General features: G+C 43.0%; 1 protein-coding gene and 1 long non-coding RNA gene across 4 annotated transcripts in view; one reads left to right on the plus strand and one right to left on the minus strand.

Annotated features, from left to right (window-relative positions):
* The window catches only part of LOC147027915 (uncharacterized), a 98,977-nt gene extending 85,853 nt beyond the window's left edge, over positions 1-13,124 (minus strand). For all 3 annotated transcript variants that reach the window (XM_085877751.1, XM_085877750.1, XM_085877752.1), the window contains exons 1-3: positions 13,019-13,124; positions 2,403-2,490; positions 2,047-2,149 (exon numbers count right to left, since the gene is read on the minus strand). In XM_085877751.1, the coding sequence (XP_085733877.1) occupies positions 2,047-2,149; positions 2,403-2,432 (133 nt within the window). In that variant the 5' untranslated portion in view covers positions 2,433-2,490; positions 13,019-13,124. The remainder of the gene's footprint in view (positions 1-2,046; positions 2,150-2,402; positions 2,491-13,018) is intronic.
* LOC147027916 (uncharacterized) lies at positions 13,110-14,485 on the plus strand. The gene is made up of 2 exons (XR_015057329.1): positions 13,110-13,268; positions 14,212-14,485. It is a non-coding gene; the product is annotated as an uncharacterized LOC147027916 (long non-coding RNA).
* The last annotated feature ends 3,220 nt before the right edge of the window (positions 14,486-17,705 follow it).

Here is a 17,705-nt window from a genome sequence, read left to right on the forward strand (position 1 = left end):
GTGTGTGTGTGTCCGTGGGCCCCGTCTGTAAATAGAAATTGTTAAGTGCTTTTGTTCATTGTACATTTCTTTATTCGGATAACTCTGCTCTGTGTCTCCCTCCCTGTTATAAATAAACCCTCTTGTTAAATGTTCCAGTTCGTTGCCTGTCGTTTCTACCATTGGCCCAGCACGGTGCGTATTGAGAATTAGTGAGGCCGTTTGGGCCGGTAAGTTGTCATTGGGACCGGCGCGGCTCTGGTAACTCCCGCTCGGTACGCTGGACCTGAGTCGGTACATGTAACTCGGTTCGGAGAGTCGGCCGAGGGTGTGGTTTTCCCCGGTAGCTAGACGGCGTGAGTACTTGGGTAAATTGGAATTGGACAAGTGGACCCTACCTCACGCCGTCAAAATATTGGCGACCACGGTCCTTTAAATGACCCATGACCTTTTGGAGTTGTCCGGGAGTCACGACCTAAATTCCGGGTGTTCGGTGGGAGACGGCTCTACTGCTCCCCCTGGTGGTCGTTTATCGCCGCTGAACCCCGGCCTACAACAATACCACCCAGACTCTACCCAGATAAGGTCGCCCATCCAAACTCAGCAGTGGGATAAGCAGGAAAGTGGTTCGGGATGAAACTGTAAATCCATCAATGACTTTGATAGATCTGCAAGACTCTATGTACGAGATGGGAGTTAATGTTCATCAATCATCAATATTCCATTCTCTTCAATGGCCTCCATGGGCAGGTGGCAAAAAAGAAGCCATGACTGAGAAAGACTCATTTGAAAGTTCGTATGGAGTATGTGAAAAAGAATCTTAATGATACTGCAGGCATGTGGAGAAAAGTTTTATGGTCATACGAGAATTTTTTAAAACTTTGTCAAAATTCAAAGCTTTACGTATGGTGCAAGCCTCACACTTCTTCTTCTTCTTCTTGCGTATGGCAGCTTAGCTGCCGGGGTAGCTATCATTTCTTGGAAGCACGACTGCATCGCTGATGCAGTGCCCCTCTACCAGTACACACTGGTACTCATTTCGCCGACCTCAAAAGGATGACAGGCTGAGTCAACCCCCTGGTGTATTCATTCAGCGGCCAATGGGCCTTTAACTCAGGACCCTAGGATCCCAAGCCGCCACCCTAACCACAAAGCCAACACCAGGCTTCGCCTCACACTGCACATCACCCAGTCAACACCATCCTGATTATCAAGCATGGTGGTGGCAGCATCATGTTATGGGACTGTTTTTCATCAGCAGGGAATGGCAAGCTTGTCAGGATATAAGGGACAATGCATGGTGCAAAATACAGGAGAATCCTTGATGAAAACCTCCTTGAGTCAGCCGTGAATATGAAACTGGGTTGGAGATTCACATTTCAGCAGGATAATGATCCAAAGCACAAAGCTAAAGCCATGTTGGAGTGGCTGAATAATAAGAAAATATATTTTCTTGAGTGGCCCAGTCAAAGTCCTGACTTCAACCCAATTGAACATTGATGGCAAGACATAAAGATTGCAATCCATCGACGATTCCCATCAAACTTGGCAGAACAAGAGAAATTTTCACATGAAGAATGGGAAAACATTTCACCATCTCACTGTGCAACGCTGGAAGAGACCAATACAAAATATTGATAGCAGTCATTGCTGCAAAAGGTGCTCGCACCAAGGACTGACCTCAGGGGCTGAATACTGTTACAACCAGTGAATTTTGATTTGTATATGTTTTTTGCAGGTATTCCTGACATGTAACCTCCTTCAGCTTTAACAGTGTTTTGTTTGATCTCTTCAGTTATGAAAAGAAAAGTTCATGAGGAAAAATTGATTCTTCATCACTCAAAATTAATCTAAATGTGCCATTATTGGTAGGGGGTGAATACTTTTGCAGGCCACTGAACATGCTCAAGCATTGAGCAGAAAATGTGTGCCAAACTCATGGCTTCACACAAGAGTCCACAAAATCGGTGGAACTTTGCATACATTGCAAAATAAAACTCTTGTTTCTCACAAGAGAGGAGCTTAGCTCTCAAGAAAGTGACGTGATACAGGCTCGAAGCATCTTACCGTTCTTTATACCCAGTTCCATGACTTTGGCTTGGGCAGTGTCTGGTCTCAGGCCCTGGGACTGCAGACACCCTGGGAAGGTCTCTATTTCAATCATGAGCTGCTGGAGACACAGAAATCCACTCGCAAAAGGTAAAGCTTCCGCATGGCTTCTTGCATCCATACCCCAAAATCACAATCATTAACATCCAAGTCGAAATGCACATGGGGCATTCGATAAGTACAATAAACGAGATACAGGACTCTCATTAGCCCAAGATGATCAACAATCATAAAAAATGTACAACACATTTTTAAATAAAAATACATTTGTCTATAATTCAAAGGTAGCTATTTAAATATAATTATCAGAGTACCTGCCCTATGGGCGATCTTGTTCCAAGCATGCAACACGTTCTTCTGACGCATACCTTTATTTGGGCGGTGTATCGGCAAGTGACAACTCTGTATAGGAAAAATAAATAACCTGGGTTATGTGCATGAAGCAAAAACATACCAACAGCTTATAATTTAAAACACCTCACGACACTGACAGGGGGACAGGAATACTGTACTGTAAATGGTGGAGACTTGTAATACCCTCCCCCACCTGGAAGTGGTGCTACATGAAACACATTTACGTAGAGAATTTGTATCTCCCCCCCCCACTCCCCCAACCCGAGCCCCCATAACACAACCCCAAGACCACTGGCAAAGATATAAACACCCCTCCCTATACATTAATTGGGGTTATGCTGATCCTCTATAGCAAGTCTGGATGTAATTGGGCCAGAACTGAAGGAGTATCCCAACAAACAAACACACAAACACTGGTCCGTGAATTATAGTAAGCATGAAAAAAATGTGTTGACGTGGCTTGGATCATTGTGAATATCCCACTTTGATTGTGATTTTTTTCTTTTTCTTTGTATGCATCGTCGAGGTTCGTGGAAGAGCTAGGAAACTGAACGGATCAGAACGTAAGAGACGAAATCAGGACGTCACAGACACAAAACACACATGCATGGAATAAACAAGATGGACACAGAAGGAAACTGCAAGGAGGGAAAACTGGAAAATTGGAAGGAGGGAGGATTTGGAGTGGGGTTAACGAGGGTAGCGAAGATCAAGGTTTTGAAGTGACGACAATCTGAGATGGTGGTGAACAGGTGTCTTGAAGAAGATTTAAGATGTGGAAGTTGATTCCACAGGTTGGAAACAAAAGAGGAACAAATGAGTGGAGGTGAGCAGTGATCATGGATTGAGGTAAGTTCAGCAGAAGGGGTTATTTCCAGCCCATAGGATCTTTGCTGGACTTGGTATTCCAACGCCGGTGGTGTGGCAAAGCATATTGACCATGTGCTCGTTGATGGTCACTGGAGGATGACCCAGAACTGCAGGGTCTACCAGAGTGCACAGTTCCTCAAAACTGACCACAGCCTTGTTGTAGCAACTCTGAAGTTACAGCTTAAATCCAGGAGAATGGTATCATCCCAGCCTAGGCTAGATGTTGGCAAGCTCAAGGATGAGAGGGTAGCTGAGGAGTTTGCGAACAGGTTGAGTGGAGATTTGGGGGGTCTGGGTGCTTTGGGAGATCCTGAAGATTTGTGGAGTGCCTTCAAGACCACTGACCTTAATGTTGCCGGTGGATATCTTGGAACTCACCGTCGGGTGAAGAAGAATTTTGTCTCTCAAGGGACATTGGATACCATTGACCAGTCACAGGGCCAGGCTGAATGGCAGAGCTGAGCTGTTCAGGGAGCTGAGGCGTAAAACTGTACGTGCACTGAGGGTGGACAAGGAAGCCTATGTGCGAGGAATCTGTGAGGGGGTAGAGCATCACCTGTGGTCAAGTGATTCTCATCCTGCTTACAGGGGAATTCGCACATCACAGCATTGCGAGTGCTGTGAGATGTGGTGGTACCATATCTGACTTATTTCCATTTGTTACTGGAGTTCGTCAGGGTGTGTTCTGGCCCCCACACTTTTCAGCACTTGTATGGACTGGATTCTTGGGAGGATGTTGGAGAGATCAAGCTGTGGTGCATCGTTTGGGAATGTCAAGATCTCTGACCTTAATTTCGCAGATGATGCAGTCATCTTTGCGGAGACTTTAGATATCCTTTTGGGGGCCCTCGAGGTGCTGAATGAGGAGTCGGAGCCGCTGGGATTACGGGTTTCCTGGGTCAAAACCAAGATCCAGGCTTTCAATGACATCTTGGATGCTGCTGTCCTGTCTGTGCCTGTTTGTGGTGAGGATGTTGAGGTCGTGGAGAGATTCAATTCCTCGGCAGTGATATTCATGTCTCTGCTGGCTGTGAGTCAGATGTCAATAGACGCCTGGGTCAGGCCTGGGGAGTCATGAATTCACTGGATAATGGGGTGTGGCGCTGCCGGTACCTGTGCGGGAGGACGAAAGTCCGAGTCTTAAGGTCCTTGGTGCTTCCAGTCTTGCTCTACGGATGTGAGACTTGGACTCTGACCAAGGATCTGAGATGGAGACAATTCCTTTGGTACCAGGTCTCTTCGGAGAATCCTTGGCTATGGGTGGTCGGACTTTGTGTCCAACGAGCGGTTGCTGAGAGAGACTCAAATGGGATTTGTTACCTGCATAGTCCATGAGCGTCAGCTGCGGCTGTATGGACATGTGGCTAGTTTTCCTGACACTGGTCCTGCTCACCAGATTCTCTCAGCACGGGAGTCTTGTGAGTGGAGGAGGCCAATGGGCCGACCACGTGTCTCATGGTTGCAGCAGGTTGATCAGCATCTCAAGAAGATTGGGATGGGCCAGGCATCTGCCTGGGGGATGGCCAGACGGAGGCCCCTGGAGTACCGGCGGAAAGTGGATGCAGCAATGTGCTGCTCTGGCGCATCCTCCCATACCTGACCTGATCTGTTAATGGAATGTTTCCTCGCATCGTTCAACAAGTGGCCGCAGCATATGTCACGTGGTGCATCATTGGCAGGATTGTATATGCAGTGTGCACTTGTACACTAGAAAATGGCTGCTTTAACGTGCAAGACTAACATGTTATCCAATATTTGCATCTGAGTGGGAAAAATCCTGTGGACATTCATTACCTCTGCCACAGAAGATGAAGGTGGTTATGCTTTCACCCCTCTCGGTCTGTCTGTTTGTTCATGTGCAGGATATCTCACAAAGTTGTGTACGGATTCAGATGAAATTTGGTTGAGAGGTTGGGTGTGTGATCAAGACGAACTGATTAGATTTTGGTGAATATCCGGATCCCGATCAGACTACGAGAATTTTTTTCAGTGATTCTTCACCATTGAGAAATAGGGATAAACTAATATATAGCACGATATCTCAAGAAGTTGTTGACGGATTCGGATGAAACTTGGTGGACACGTTGGGTGTGTGACCACGACTAAGTGATTCTATTTTGGTGAAGATCCGAATCCGGATCTGGAAACGAGAATTGTTTAATTTTAAAAGTGATTCTTCACCATTGAAAGAGAGGGCCAAAAACGATATATTGCACGATATCTCAAAAATGTATTGATATGAGCCTGATATGCTCTCGTGGATCGGGCATTATGTGGTGGAGGTATGCTCTCTTCCAGGTGCCCTTCTTGTTCACAGCTGCTTTCAATTCATGGAGAGAGACAACCATGCAGGTGAAAAACATTCAGGGATTGATGCAGAAGCCTTACTTAGGCACTTCTTTTGACAGTGTCCAAAGCTGATCAAGGAGCTAGAACACATAGCATGCCTACAAATACAAGAAACACCAGACTTGACTTCAGAGAAACACAGTCACTGAACTGAGAGTAATCAAAATATAGACCAATTACTGCACCGCAGTCCCAAGAAGGAAGCCAGACATAACGCACGCACGCACGCACACACAGTACTGGTAAGTACTTACAAAAGCTATTTTATTTGAAGTTATAACCTTAACTTATAAGCAATTTACTAATTTCCCAACTGCCCGGATCATCAGCTGGGCACCGTTTTTCATCGAAGTTTCGATCCTTTCAGCCAAGAACCTCTCCAAATGGCGGATCCACATCAAAAATGTTCCAGGAGCACTCTAGATCCTGACAATGGCATCTTTACTTTCTCTCCACACCCAGAAAAGCAATTAAAGAGTAATTTTCTGTTCCCTCTGGTGTTTTTCCATGCTCTTTCTTAAAAATTCTGAGCGTCAAGCAAGGAATCAGCAAATACCATGAAGTCTTTGGAATGACTCGGCCAGAGTCGGAATGTAACCGCTAACCTCCTCGATTCTGAGCAGACGCTCTGACCATTATTCCAGTCTGGTTATGCCAAGTTCAAGACCAAGGTACAGAATTAAAGATGTCTCTTTGGAGTCACCCAATTGCATTTGCAGTCAAATATTTAACAAACCCTTGCACATGATTCAAACCTCTCACTTCCCATCTCCCTTTGGCTTGTAGCAAGGTATTATGTACACATTTAGGACACGGGGACCAAAAAATGAAAGTCATTGTATGATTAAGTTTTGCATATCATTTGTTAGCCAACATCATGGGGATTCAGGATCTATTTGGGCAGAGCTTAATTCTTGCTCTTTCTATTGCTCTGACAGGGTCAAAACTCTGACCAAAGTAACATCTTAAGGCCCAGTCACACCTTGACGTTTTAGCCAGCTTATGCCGAGTTTTGGAAAATTTGTCTAAAACGCTGGTACATGTCAAATACGTTATGGGTAAGTTTTGATAACATTGAGAGCACGCTGAAAAACACTGCCATACGTCATTGTACGCTGGCTTTAAACGTTGTACTTTCAGTTGTCCTCAAATTTTCCATGCTTGAAATTTTAAGACTTATGCCAGCGTATGACTCACACTTTCCGCATAACGCTGGCCATAAGTTGTAGGCACGTTACGCGATCGTTGACACACGTCGACACACGTTACTTGTAAGTTACTCATAAGTCGAAACACGTCGAGGTAATGTTTAGCGTACCCGAAACTTATTTCTAACCTATGAGTAATGTGTTGTACTCTCGTTACGCGAGATCGGTGACACACATCGACACACGTTACTTGTAAGGTGCTCATAAGTCGAAACACATCAAGGTAATGGTTAGCGTCAGTGTTCCAGACTCCCTGGTTTTTTTTAATTTTTTTTCTTCCTTCCTTTGGTACGATGGTGATTTTGACACTTCGATTTCTCGTGCGGTTATCATATAATATAATTAATAGGCTGCCGCTCAACAATTTAAATCATAACCGCACTGTACACTGAACACTGTCATACCGAAGAAAAAAAAAAAACCGGGAGTCTGGAACACTGACGCTAACCATTACCTTGAGGTGTTTCAACTTATGAGCACCTTTCAAATAACGTGTGTCGATGTGTGTCAACGATCGCATATCGTGCTTACAACTTATTCCCATCGCATGCGGAACGTGCGTCATACGGCAAGTAAGTCAAAAAATTTTCAACATGTTTAAAATTTCAAGACGTACTGCACTTACTACGACGTATGATAGCGTACTTTCGCGTTCTATTCACGCATACCAAACTTACCCATACCGTATTCGACGTGCGCCAGCGTTTTAGACGCATTTTTCAGAGGTCGGCATACGCTGGCAAGATCGCCAAGGTGTGACTGCGATGTTGACACTTCCATTTCTGCGGCGGTTATGATTTGAATAGTTTTTCGGCAGCCTTTTCATAACCTACGCCACGTCATCGTCGGCGATGCGTGCAGCGCGCTATGCATAAGTTAGACTATCGTTGGGCATAGGTTGTGAACGCCGACAACAGGTTCAGCATTCGTTGGTATAAGTTATCTATAACACAACGAAACGTTCTGTGTCCATTACTAATACGTTATGCATTAGACCAAGTCGTTATGAATACGTCCGAATCTTTAAAAAATATATCAAAAGTTCAACGTAAGCCAGCGTTTTACATTCATTTTAATACGTTGCCATTCCTGGCTAAAACGTCAAGGTGTGACTGGGCCTTTAGGATTAAAAGTGCAGATTTCTTAAAAACGTTACGTACTTCCTAATGACCTTTGATGTTCTGTATACTGAACACAAACTGGCCTTTGGTATTGATTTTTATATCATAGGGCCATCTTGGTAAACTTATTCTATGCTTATAAAATCAAGCTTATGGCTACCAGTAATTTTGTCGCAGCTTGGTAAATGCAATTTGTTACGTACTTCCTAACAATTTTGATAGCCTGTGTTTGGATAAAAAAACATGCTTTGTAAGCAACTATATCCATAGGAACCAGAGCAAAGTATACATTTTCTGAAAGCACAGACACTTGGGCATTATATAACATTAAGATTGTTTATATTATTAAAACTGGGTTCAATTTCTAAGCTTTCGCCTCATTTAGGACCACAGTGTACACAATACCATGCTACAAGCCCTTTCTCTTCGAACCAACCTTTCCACTTCTTCCCCAACTCCACCTTTTCTACACCAATTATCACCCATTTTTGGTTCACGAGCAACAGCCAGAGTGACCACTATATTTGTTATGTTGGGTAGTCCATCTAGTCTACCCTTATTACACTGAACAACAAATTTCAAAAAATTTTTTTTACTGGAGATGTGTAAAGTGATTAAGACTAATTTGGGTACGCTGATTTCAAAAATCATAATTGTTTCGCTGTATCACGTCAGGATTTTCAGGAACAGAAATATTCCCATTGCCTAGAAGTCAGGATTTCAATGAAATTTACATATGTCTTTAACATGTCTATTTCGTACAATTGTTGTTAACTTGTGTTATATTTCTTTCTTTCAGATAAAGATGAGTAGGCGTTCCTGTACCAATCATCCTGACAACTTCTGTTATGTCTGTGGTCGGTATACCAAAAAAGATCAACAGCGAAGTATATCTACAGCAGTGAAAATGAAGGCCGCCTACTTTCACTACTTCGGGTGTAAGGTGGGGGACCAAGAACAGAGCTGGGCACCACACATCTGCTGCACAAGCTGTCACACAACCTTGACTCAGTGGTTGGTGGGCAAGCGCGCGAGCATGCCATTTGCGGTGCCCATGATATGGCGTGAGCCGCAGAATCATCATGATGATTGTTATTTCTGCTGCACAAGCATCGCCGGCTTCAACAAGAAGAATAAAGGTCACATCAAGTACGCCGACTGCGTCTCTGCTCGTAAACCTGTGCCTCATGATGACGAGAACCTTGTTCCAACACCTCCAGCTGATCAGAACATAGCTGTAAGCAGTGGTGAAGAGGATGGTGATGATGAACCTTTGAAGCCGGCACTCAAGAATCACACCTTCTGAACCAGGGAGACTTAAATGATCTTGTAAGAGATCTCTCGCTGTCAAAGGCGAAGGCAGAGCTGCTTGGATCAAGGCTGCAGCAGTGGAATCTACTTGAATCTAACACCAAGATATCCTTGTTCAGAGCACGTCACAGAGACATGGCTGAGTTCTTTGAGATGGAAGACACGATGACATTCTGCAGTGACATCAACGGTCTGTTGAAAGAACTTGGGTGTGATCACGATCCTGCAGACTGGCGCCTCTTCATCGACTCGGGGAAGAACAGCTTGAAGGCTGTTTTGCTCCACAATGGCAACGAGAAACCATCAGTCCCACTGGCTCACGCGTTCGGCATGACAGAGACCTATGAGACTATGCGGCAGCTGCTTGATTCCATCAAGTACAATGACTTCAACTGGCACATCTGCGGAGACTTGAAAGTGGTGGCGCTGTTGTTAGGGCTGCAGTCAGGCTACACGAAATACATGTGCTTCCTTTGTCTCTGGGATAGCAGAGACGACAAGAATCACTGGACGAAGAAAGATTGGGAAGAGCGAAAAGAGCATGTACCTGGTCGACACAACGTGAAGCATGTCGCCCTTGTCGACCCAGCCAAGGTTTTCCTTCCACCACTCCACATAAAGCTCGGCTTGATGAAAAGTTTTGTACGGGCAATGGATCTGAATGGGCGTGGGTTTTTATACCTCAAGGAAAAGTTTGGCAACACCTTGTCGGAGGCCAAGATCAAGGCTGGTGTCTTTGTTGGACAGCAAATCCGACAGATTATGAAGGACGAAACTTTTCCGACAACTCTAAACCCCAAAGAGCTGGCAGCATGGAGGAGCTTCAAAGCTGTGACGGACAACTTCTTGGGGAACGAGCGCACGGACAACTATGAAGATATAGTGCAGCAGCTGCTGGAGTCCTTCAGGAAACTTGGCTCCAGGATGTCCCTGAAAATCCATTTCCTACACCAGCACCTCAACTTCTTCCCTGACAACTTGGGAGCAGTCTCGGACGAGCACGGCGAGCGATTCCACCAAGAGATTTCACTCATGGAGACGCGTTACCAAGGGCGGCACAACCCGAACATGATGGGCGATTTCTGCTGGTTCCTGCATCGTGAAACTGACACAGAGCAGCACAAACGCAAAGCCAAATGCCTAAAGCATTTTTAATTACATTCTAGTGGAGTTTTTCTGTAATTTCTATAATTTTGAAGCATTCATGATGAAATAAATGAATAAATGAATTTTTGTAAATTTCATTGAAATCCTGACTTCTAGGCAATGGGAATATTTCTGTTACTGAAAATCCTGACGTGATACCGCAAAACGGTTATGATTTTTGAAATCAGCGTACCCAAATTAGTCTAAATCACTTTACATATCTCCAGTAAAAAATTTTTGTTGTTCAGTGTTATCAGTATTTCCGTCGATATGTTTGTCTGTCTGTCTGTATGTCTGTTCGGTCCAGTGCTCCGTTAATACAATGGCGATTTCGATGAAACTTGGTTTGGTAGGTTAATACCCTGACTTCGTTATGTGCAAATGAGAACCGTTGCTATGGACCCATCCGTTGACTAGCAACGGACCTTTGAAGTTTTCAAAAAAAATCTCAAAAATTTCTTTTTTCGAAAATCAAAAATCGGGACACGAGCGACTGTGGGCAGTACATTCAGCCATATTGTCAAAAATTTCCAGCCGGATCCTATGAAAACTGTCGGAGAAGATAGACTTTGAATGAACCCTGGTCGAAAACAATAAAAAAAATGAAGTTCGTTATATCTCAGAGACTCTGAATCAGATATACATGAAACTGGTATGGTAGGTTCATGGTATGTCCTAGTTATGTGTGAGAAAGAAGTGTTGCTATGGACGCTTTTGTTGGTTGGTAACAGCTGAAAAACGACTAAATTCGACTTGATCGACTACCCATGTCCGCCTACTGGCTTGTCTGTGTGTCTGTCTGTCCAGAGCATAACTCCGTGGACTTTGATCCGATATTGATGAAACTTGGTTCTGTGTTCGATATCAATGTCTAGTTGTGTTTTCCTGGATGAGGGCGTGTTGCGCCCATTGTGGGCGGAGCCACGCCCAAAAAATAGCCATTTTTACGGGGTAGTCGGTTTAAAAATCTATCTTCTCCGAGGGAATTGACTGAATGGAATGGGTTCTTCAGTATTTGAATCGCAAAATGAATTACCTAAAGCTTGTCGTTGTCCGATTTTTCATTTTTGTCCCAAGGTGAAGGTCACAAGGTCATAAACTGAGAAAATTGCGAATTTTGACATAAAAATCATACGACCGCCCAAACTTTGAGAGCTAGGATGACAATATTTTTTTATGCATAATCTTGAGGTTATTCCCCACCTAAAGTCTTGAAACCATTTTGCTCTATCTCGAACACCTTGCCCGTGGTGCCCCCTTCAAGTTTGTTTTTATGCTGATTTCATGGATAATCCTAGGAGTGCGAAATGCCATATAGCCTATATATTGTTCCTGGAATGTTCCAGAGGAAGTTTTGCACCAAAGGTCATAATCCTTGACCTTTGACCTTTAAAGGCCACAAAGGTCAAATTTTCAAAGTTGTGGGAATCGAACCGGGTCTTCCACCTTCTTCGATGAACTAACTCCAATAAGCTATAACACGCATCCTGTTTCCATATTTTAATGTTCACAACATTGTTTTGTGACCTTCAAAAGTTATGTAAAGGTCAAATTTTGAAAGTTGTTGAACGAAACCGGGTTTTCGACATTTTGCAGCTAATATCCTGTCACTCGTACCACATAATGTTGATCATTTTTATAACTTGGTCAAATATTATCACATTGTCTCATCCTTGACTTCTGAAACAATCTACATCGTCAAATACCGCTCGTGAACCATCGTCGTTTTCACACTCGTCTTAATTTTAAATTTGCTTTTCCTGCACTTGAGTGGGCAGACGGTTTATTGAATCTCCATTCCACCAATCTCCATTCAATGAAATTAATATTAAAAAATATTCGTTTCATGCAATCCGTCAGATCTCAACCTCGGTGAAGTGCTTGGATGGGAGAGTGGGGAGACATTCAGATAACGATGGTTATTGTAGGCTTAGGGACGTTCCTGTGTTGACGGTTGTGCACCATTGTTGTCTCGCTGTCAGAATATCACTTCAACCTGCTCTTCCATGAGCCTCGCTCTTGTTGAGGGCACCCTCCTCCCCTCTGAGCTCTCAGATCCTGGAAATATTTCCTTATGGAGGCCAATTCGAGCAAAACTGGTTTAGGGGAGCGTTTACAAGGGGTGCTGCATTTCAGAGCAAGGACCCCCCGTTGTCCTGTCTGCGTTTGGGTTGTGGACATTGAATATATCCTACATTAGAATCGAAAAGAGCAGGCCATTGTGGGTCGGTACCCTTACTCGATTCCCTCACAGGTGACGGCTCAAATGTGACCCACGAGTTAATTATATAATATACATGGGTGTTATTGAGGTGAAAAGGAAGAGTTCAGTTCACCATCGGTCAATTAAGTTTATTGATGAGACGATATATTAAATAATTTAGTTACTTAAAGCAGCTTAACGAGTGAAAAACGCCTCATTAAAGCAAAACTCCACCCAAATATACAACTTATCTTCATTGCTCGTGAACAGCAGCAAACAACGTGTTACTTTTAACTTCGAATCAACGTTTTACTCATCACTTCCTCAAGTTTTAAATGAGCAAACGAGAAATGAAAAACGAAACGAACCGTCGAACGTCCGATTTTCCTCAGGTTTCCCCGCGAGCACGAGCACTGACTGGGCCTCCGGTTTAACCCAGGAATCGAAGAAGATGAAGAAGAAGAAGAACCTGACCCGGAAGTTTCCCTTGGCAACGATTTAAAAATCTTCTAAAACGGAAAAAAAAAAAAACAACTCTCAACCCCGGCTTCTTGTTCGCTCTCAGTCGAAAACGCAATACAATCCAACGTACACGACAAAAAGAGAGAGAACTCGAAGGTACGTGTTACAGTTTCAGGGATCAGTGATTATCTCTTGGATCGTTTTAACTTCGGATTGTGGATGTCTCGTCACAATGTCACCTATCTATCTATAATTCCAGAAATGTGTGTGTGTGTGTGTGTGTGTGTGTGTGTGTGTGTGTCTGTGTGTGTGTGTGTGTGTGTGTGTGTGTGTGTGTGTGTGTGTGTGTGTGTGTGTGTGTGTGTGTGTGTGTGTGACCGCTGTTTCTCGACAACCACTGGTCCGATCTAATTGAAACTTGCCAGGTATATTGCTGGGGACCTAAGGATGTGCCTTTTCAAGGTTTGATATTAATCGGACAAGTGGTTCCCAAGTTATGGCCATTTATTTACAAAACCAATGACAAGACACGTTGTTGCGTGGGCGTGGCCGATGGGGAAGAGAACCTCAGCCGCGTTCCCCATTACGGGTTACAACGTACGGGCTTCTGGAGAGTGATGACTTCGTGTATTCTAATAAATTCTCGATTTCTTATGCGCATTTATAGATAAACACAATGCCCAAAGTTATGATCGTTTTCATATTAGACGGTGCATAAATTTCGGTAACATCAGAGTGAGCTGGTGTACTCCGAACCACGAAGTAAAAAAAAATTTTCTCTCTCTTCTCTTCTCCGTTTGTTTTTTCCTTGTGACGACATTGCGAAAAGGCAAAATACGCTGGCACTAATTGAATAATTGGCCATTAAAACTAAATTGCGAATAATCGTAACTGCGATATGCGAACTTCCGGGCCATGCACGTACGGGCACGCGAGAGCGAAGAAACGGCCTGTGTGGTTGTTTCTTGCTCGCAGTTTGAATATTTATTTAATAATTAATTAGTTAAATTTTTTTTACGGGCACGTACTAGTTAAAATTGAGACAATCAAGCCTTTGTGTGCGGTGTTAATTAGTTTCCTTTTTCCCCCTCTTTTTCAGGGCGAGTGAATATAACCATGGGCAGGGCCGGATTTTCCAATAGGCAATATAGGCCATTGGCCTAGGGTCCACCGGGGGGACTTGAAGGTTCTCTGATCGGTTTCATTGTATGCTTTTTTATTGTGCATTGTATTTCATTGTAATTTATTATGCTTCAGTTTCGTTGTATTTTTCCATTATTCCGATGTGTAAGATTAGATGTACATGATATTGAACTTGATTTACTTTGATGTACTTGATATGGAACTAATTTGATTAAAAATTATTGATGTTACATTATGTTGTAATTCTTTTTTTTTACATTACAATATTACGATATATAAATATATATATATATATATATATATTAAAAAAAAATTGGGGGGGGGGCACTGATAAGGTTTGGCCTTGGGCCCACAAGCAAGTAAATCCGGTCCTGACCATGGGTGATACGAGCAATTACACCATCGAACGATGGATTGTTGTCAGCGTCTGGTTCACGAACATCAACAAACAGGGAAAAACAATGGAAAAGGAGGTGCACGTCGACTACCAGTGACGATTCCCCCAAGAAGCTCCCGATTAAGAAGACTTCTGCGTTGGGAGCATAAACTCTTTTCGCAACAAGCAACATAAAAGATATGCCGAGAACGAGAAGGCCATCAACCGGAGGTCAGCAGTACGAATTGGTGAAGAATCTGTTGCCAGGTCACCAAAAAAGTCCACCTGTAAACGATCTGCTGAACTTGGAATACCACGTTCGATAATGCAAAGGCACATGGAAGTTGACTGATAAAATTGCCCTCATCACTGGGCAGCAATAACAATTAAAAAAAAAACTTTTCGGCTGCTACGACGGAAAATGCAGGTGTTCTTGGCTAAATCTGAGCCACTGATTTCAAATCTGTAGTCAGAATTTAGCAAGCACGTCAGGTTTTCAAAATATGTACAAAAATTTAAAATTTTTAAAAGTATAAATGAAACCCAGCATGCTATATTAAATACTTCATTATTGCATATCGCCACATTGTATATCTAATATCAGTGCTTAGTAATTACTTTCACGTCATATTTGGATAACAATGATCGATCTCCATGCATCATGTGGTATACAAAGCAAGAACATCAACAAGTTGCAGAAAAAGAAGTTAATAAAACATTAGAACATGGTAATTAATCTTAGCAAGGGTGCAAAGTTGATGGGGGAAATCTGTCCCATTGTGCCCATTGTGAGTGATTGAGAAACAACACTTGAAGTTTACATTCATCCTTTCAATATAGTTAGTGTAGGCACTGTTCAGACGTATTCAGAAGTATGTGAGACACTTGCTCTTGCCTGTGGAATTGGTCTCCCATTGCAGGAACCAGCAGTAATCACCCATCAAGCTTGGGTTGAACCGGCCTTGATACCGAGTTTCCATGACCGAAATGTCAGGTGGAACCTTTCGCCATGCTCATCGCTTACCTCACCCAGATTAAGTGTGAAGAATTCAAGATAAGAATGCAAGAAATGCATTTTAAGAGACATCCTACAGCCACTGGTAGGTCTTCAGCATGTTGTCCACTCATTCCGCATACTGTTCAGCTCTATGGTTCCCAAAGTTCTGCACAACTAACACAAATGCTTCCCATGCTGCAAACTCAAGTGGGTTCAGTTTATTTTTGAACTCGGGATCACGCATCAGTTCTCGGATCTGGGGCCCAACGAAGATGCCTGCTTTGAGTTTAGCATCACATTACCGTCATGATCCAATGCTTTTACAAAGTTTTTCATAACGGTGAGGGTTAAGTAAAAATTGTAATCCCACGTGGAAAATTTTATTTAAAAATTCATAGTTTGGTCAGTTTTCATCCATTTTTAATAATTTAAAGTGCATTCTAAAGCTCCCTTTATGAGAAATAATATTCTACAACTGTTGTATTGCTATAATTGAAACCAAAAATACAAAAAACAATAAGGTATGATCACTCAATCACCCACCAGGGCAAGCTACTGTAATAGGACCATATGTACAATTCAAAATCCTGACGTGATGAGAAAATTGACTTCACATTCAGAATCAGCATACTCAATTTAGTCTAGTACTCTTGAACATATCTTTCCACCCCAGTAGCAAAATCTTTGTTGTCCATTGAATCGCTCATTGTTATGGGTCATCAGTGCTGCCTCCTCCATTTGACTGGCCACCTCGAAGCATAGCAGCACCACAAAACCTCTGATGACCTGAAACAAGCAGTGAGACTTGCTTCTCATCGTATCACCCCACAAATGCTCCAGAAAATGCTCCACAGAACACGGCGCAAAATTATTCTCTGTAATGACAATGATGAAGCACAAACAGATCTACTGGACACTTTAAGGTCCCATGACACACAGAAGTACTGGAATTGCATATATATATATATATATATATATATATATATATATATATATATATATATCCTATATATATATATATCCTATAGGAGTTTTTCATCGTGATTTCTGATCTGACAATGTTTTTTTCACAATACTTTTATGTTTCACAGTCCACAGTTTTCATCGAAACTTCCTGAAACTTGCCATGTATATGCAGAAAGCCCACGCGCAGACAGTAACCATCTCCAATTTTGAAAATTCCTCCTAGAAAAAAGTTATGACGTCAAAATCTCTCCGCTAATGGAAATCGCCTATACCATTATCTCTGAAACTAGGCACGCTTTTTGAATTTTGTTTGTGGGAATCGAACAGGGCATTAGCACAGATAATTTATCGCAAACCTGATACATCACAATGACGTCATATTCGTTTGTATAACGTCATCATTAAGAGGACGAGGATCTTAGCTCATTTGAGCTTGGTGGTATGGTATTAGCCAATTAAGACATAAATCATTTTACGATTATCATTTATTTATATAAATTTTGCTTCTTTTTTGTTTGTTTTCTTGTTTGTCTGGGCAATATCTCAGCCATCCTTTGAGCTTAGATGCTGCAATTGGGGGGAAAAAATTGAAGATGTGCTTTTGCAAAAACTGTATTATTTCATTAAACAATTAATTATCGCTTTATTAATTACTTATTTATTTTCTTTCTCATCTGGGCAATCTCTTGCTACTCTGGTTTGATGCTATTTGAACATTTTATATTGCTACACCACTCCCTCCCAATTCCATCTCCATGTGCTGCACGGGAGCATCGACGGACGGTGAAGGTGCCCTGGCGATGTCGCGCACTGGAGGGTATGTTATTTATTTATTTCGCATGGGGGTGGATAGGTGGTGTACTTTGGGTGAAAAAACATGAAGGAAAGAGGAAGCATTGTGAGGGGAGGGGAAGACATCGTGTGAGGAGAGGGTCCATCTGGAGATAACTGAGGTAGAGAGAGGGGGAGAGGGAGAGGGGGAGAGGGAGAGGGGGGAGAGGGAGAGGGGGAGAGGGAGAGGGGGAGAGGGAGAGGGGGAGAGGGAGAGGGGGAAAGGGAGAGGGGAGAGGGAGAGGGGGAGAGGGAGAGGGGGAGAGGGAGAGATATGCTA

This window comes from Eptatretus burgeri, chromosome 4 (assembly GCF_056783735.1).
Source record: "Eptatretus burgeri isolate ZD-2024b chromosome 4, Ebu_testis_v1, whole genome shotgun sequence".
NCBI lineage: Eukaryota > Metazoa > Chordata > Myxini > Myxiniformes > Myxinidae > Eptatretus > Eptatretus burgeri.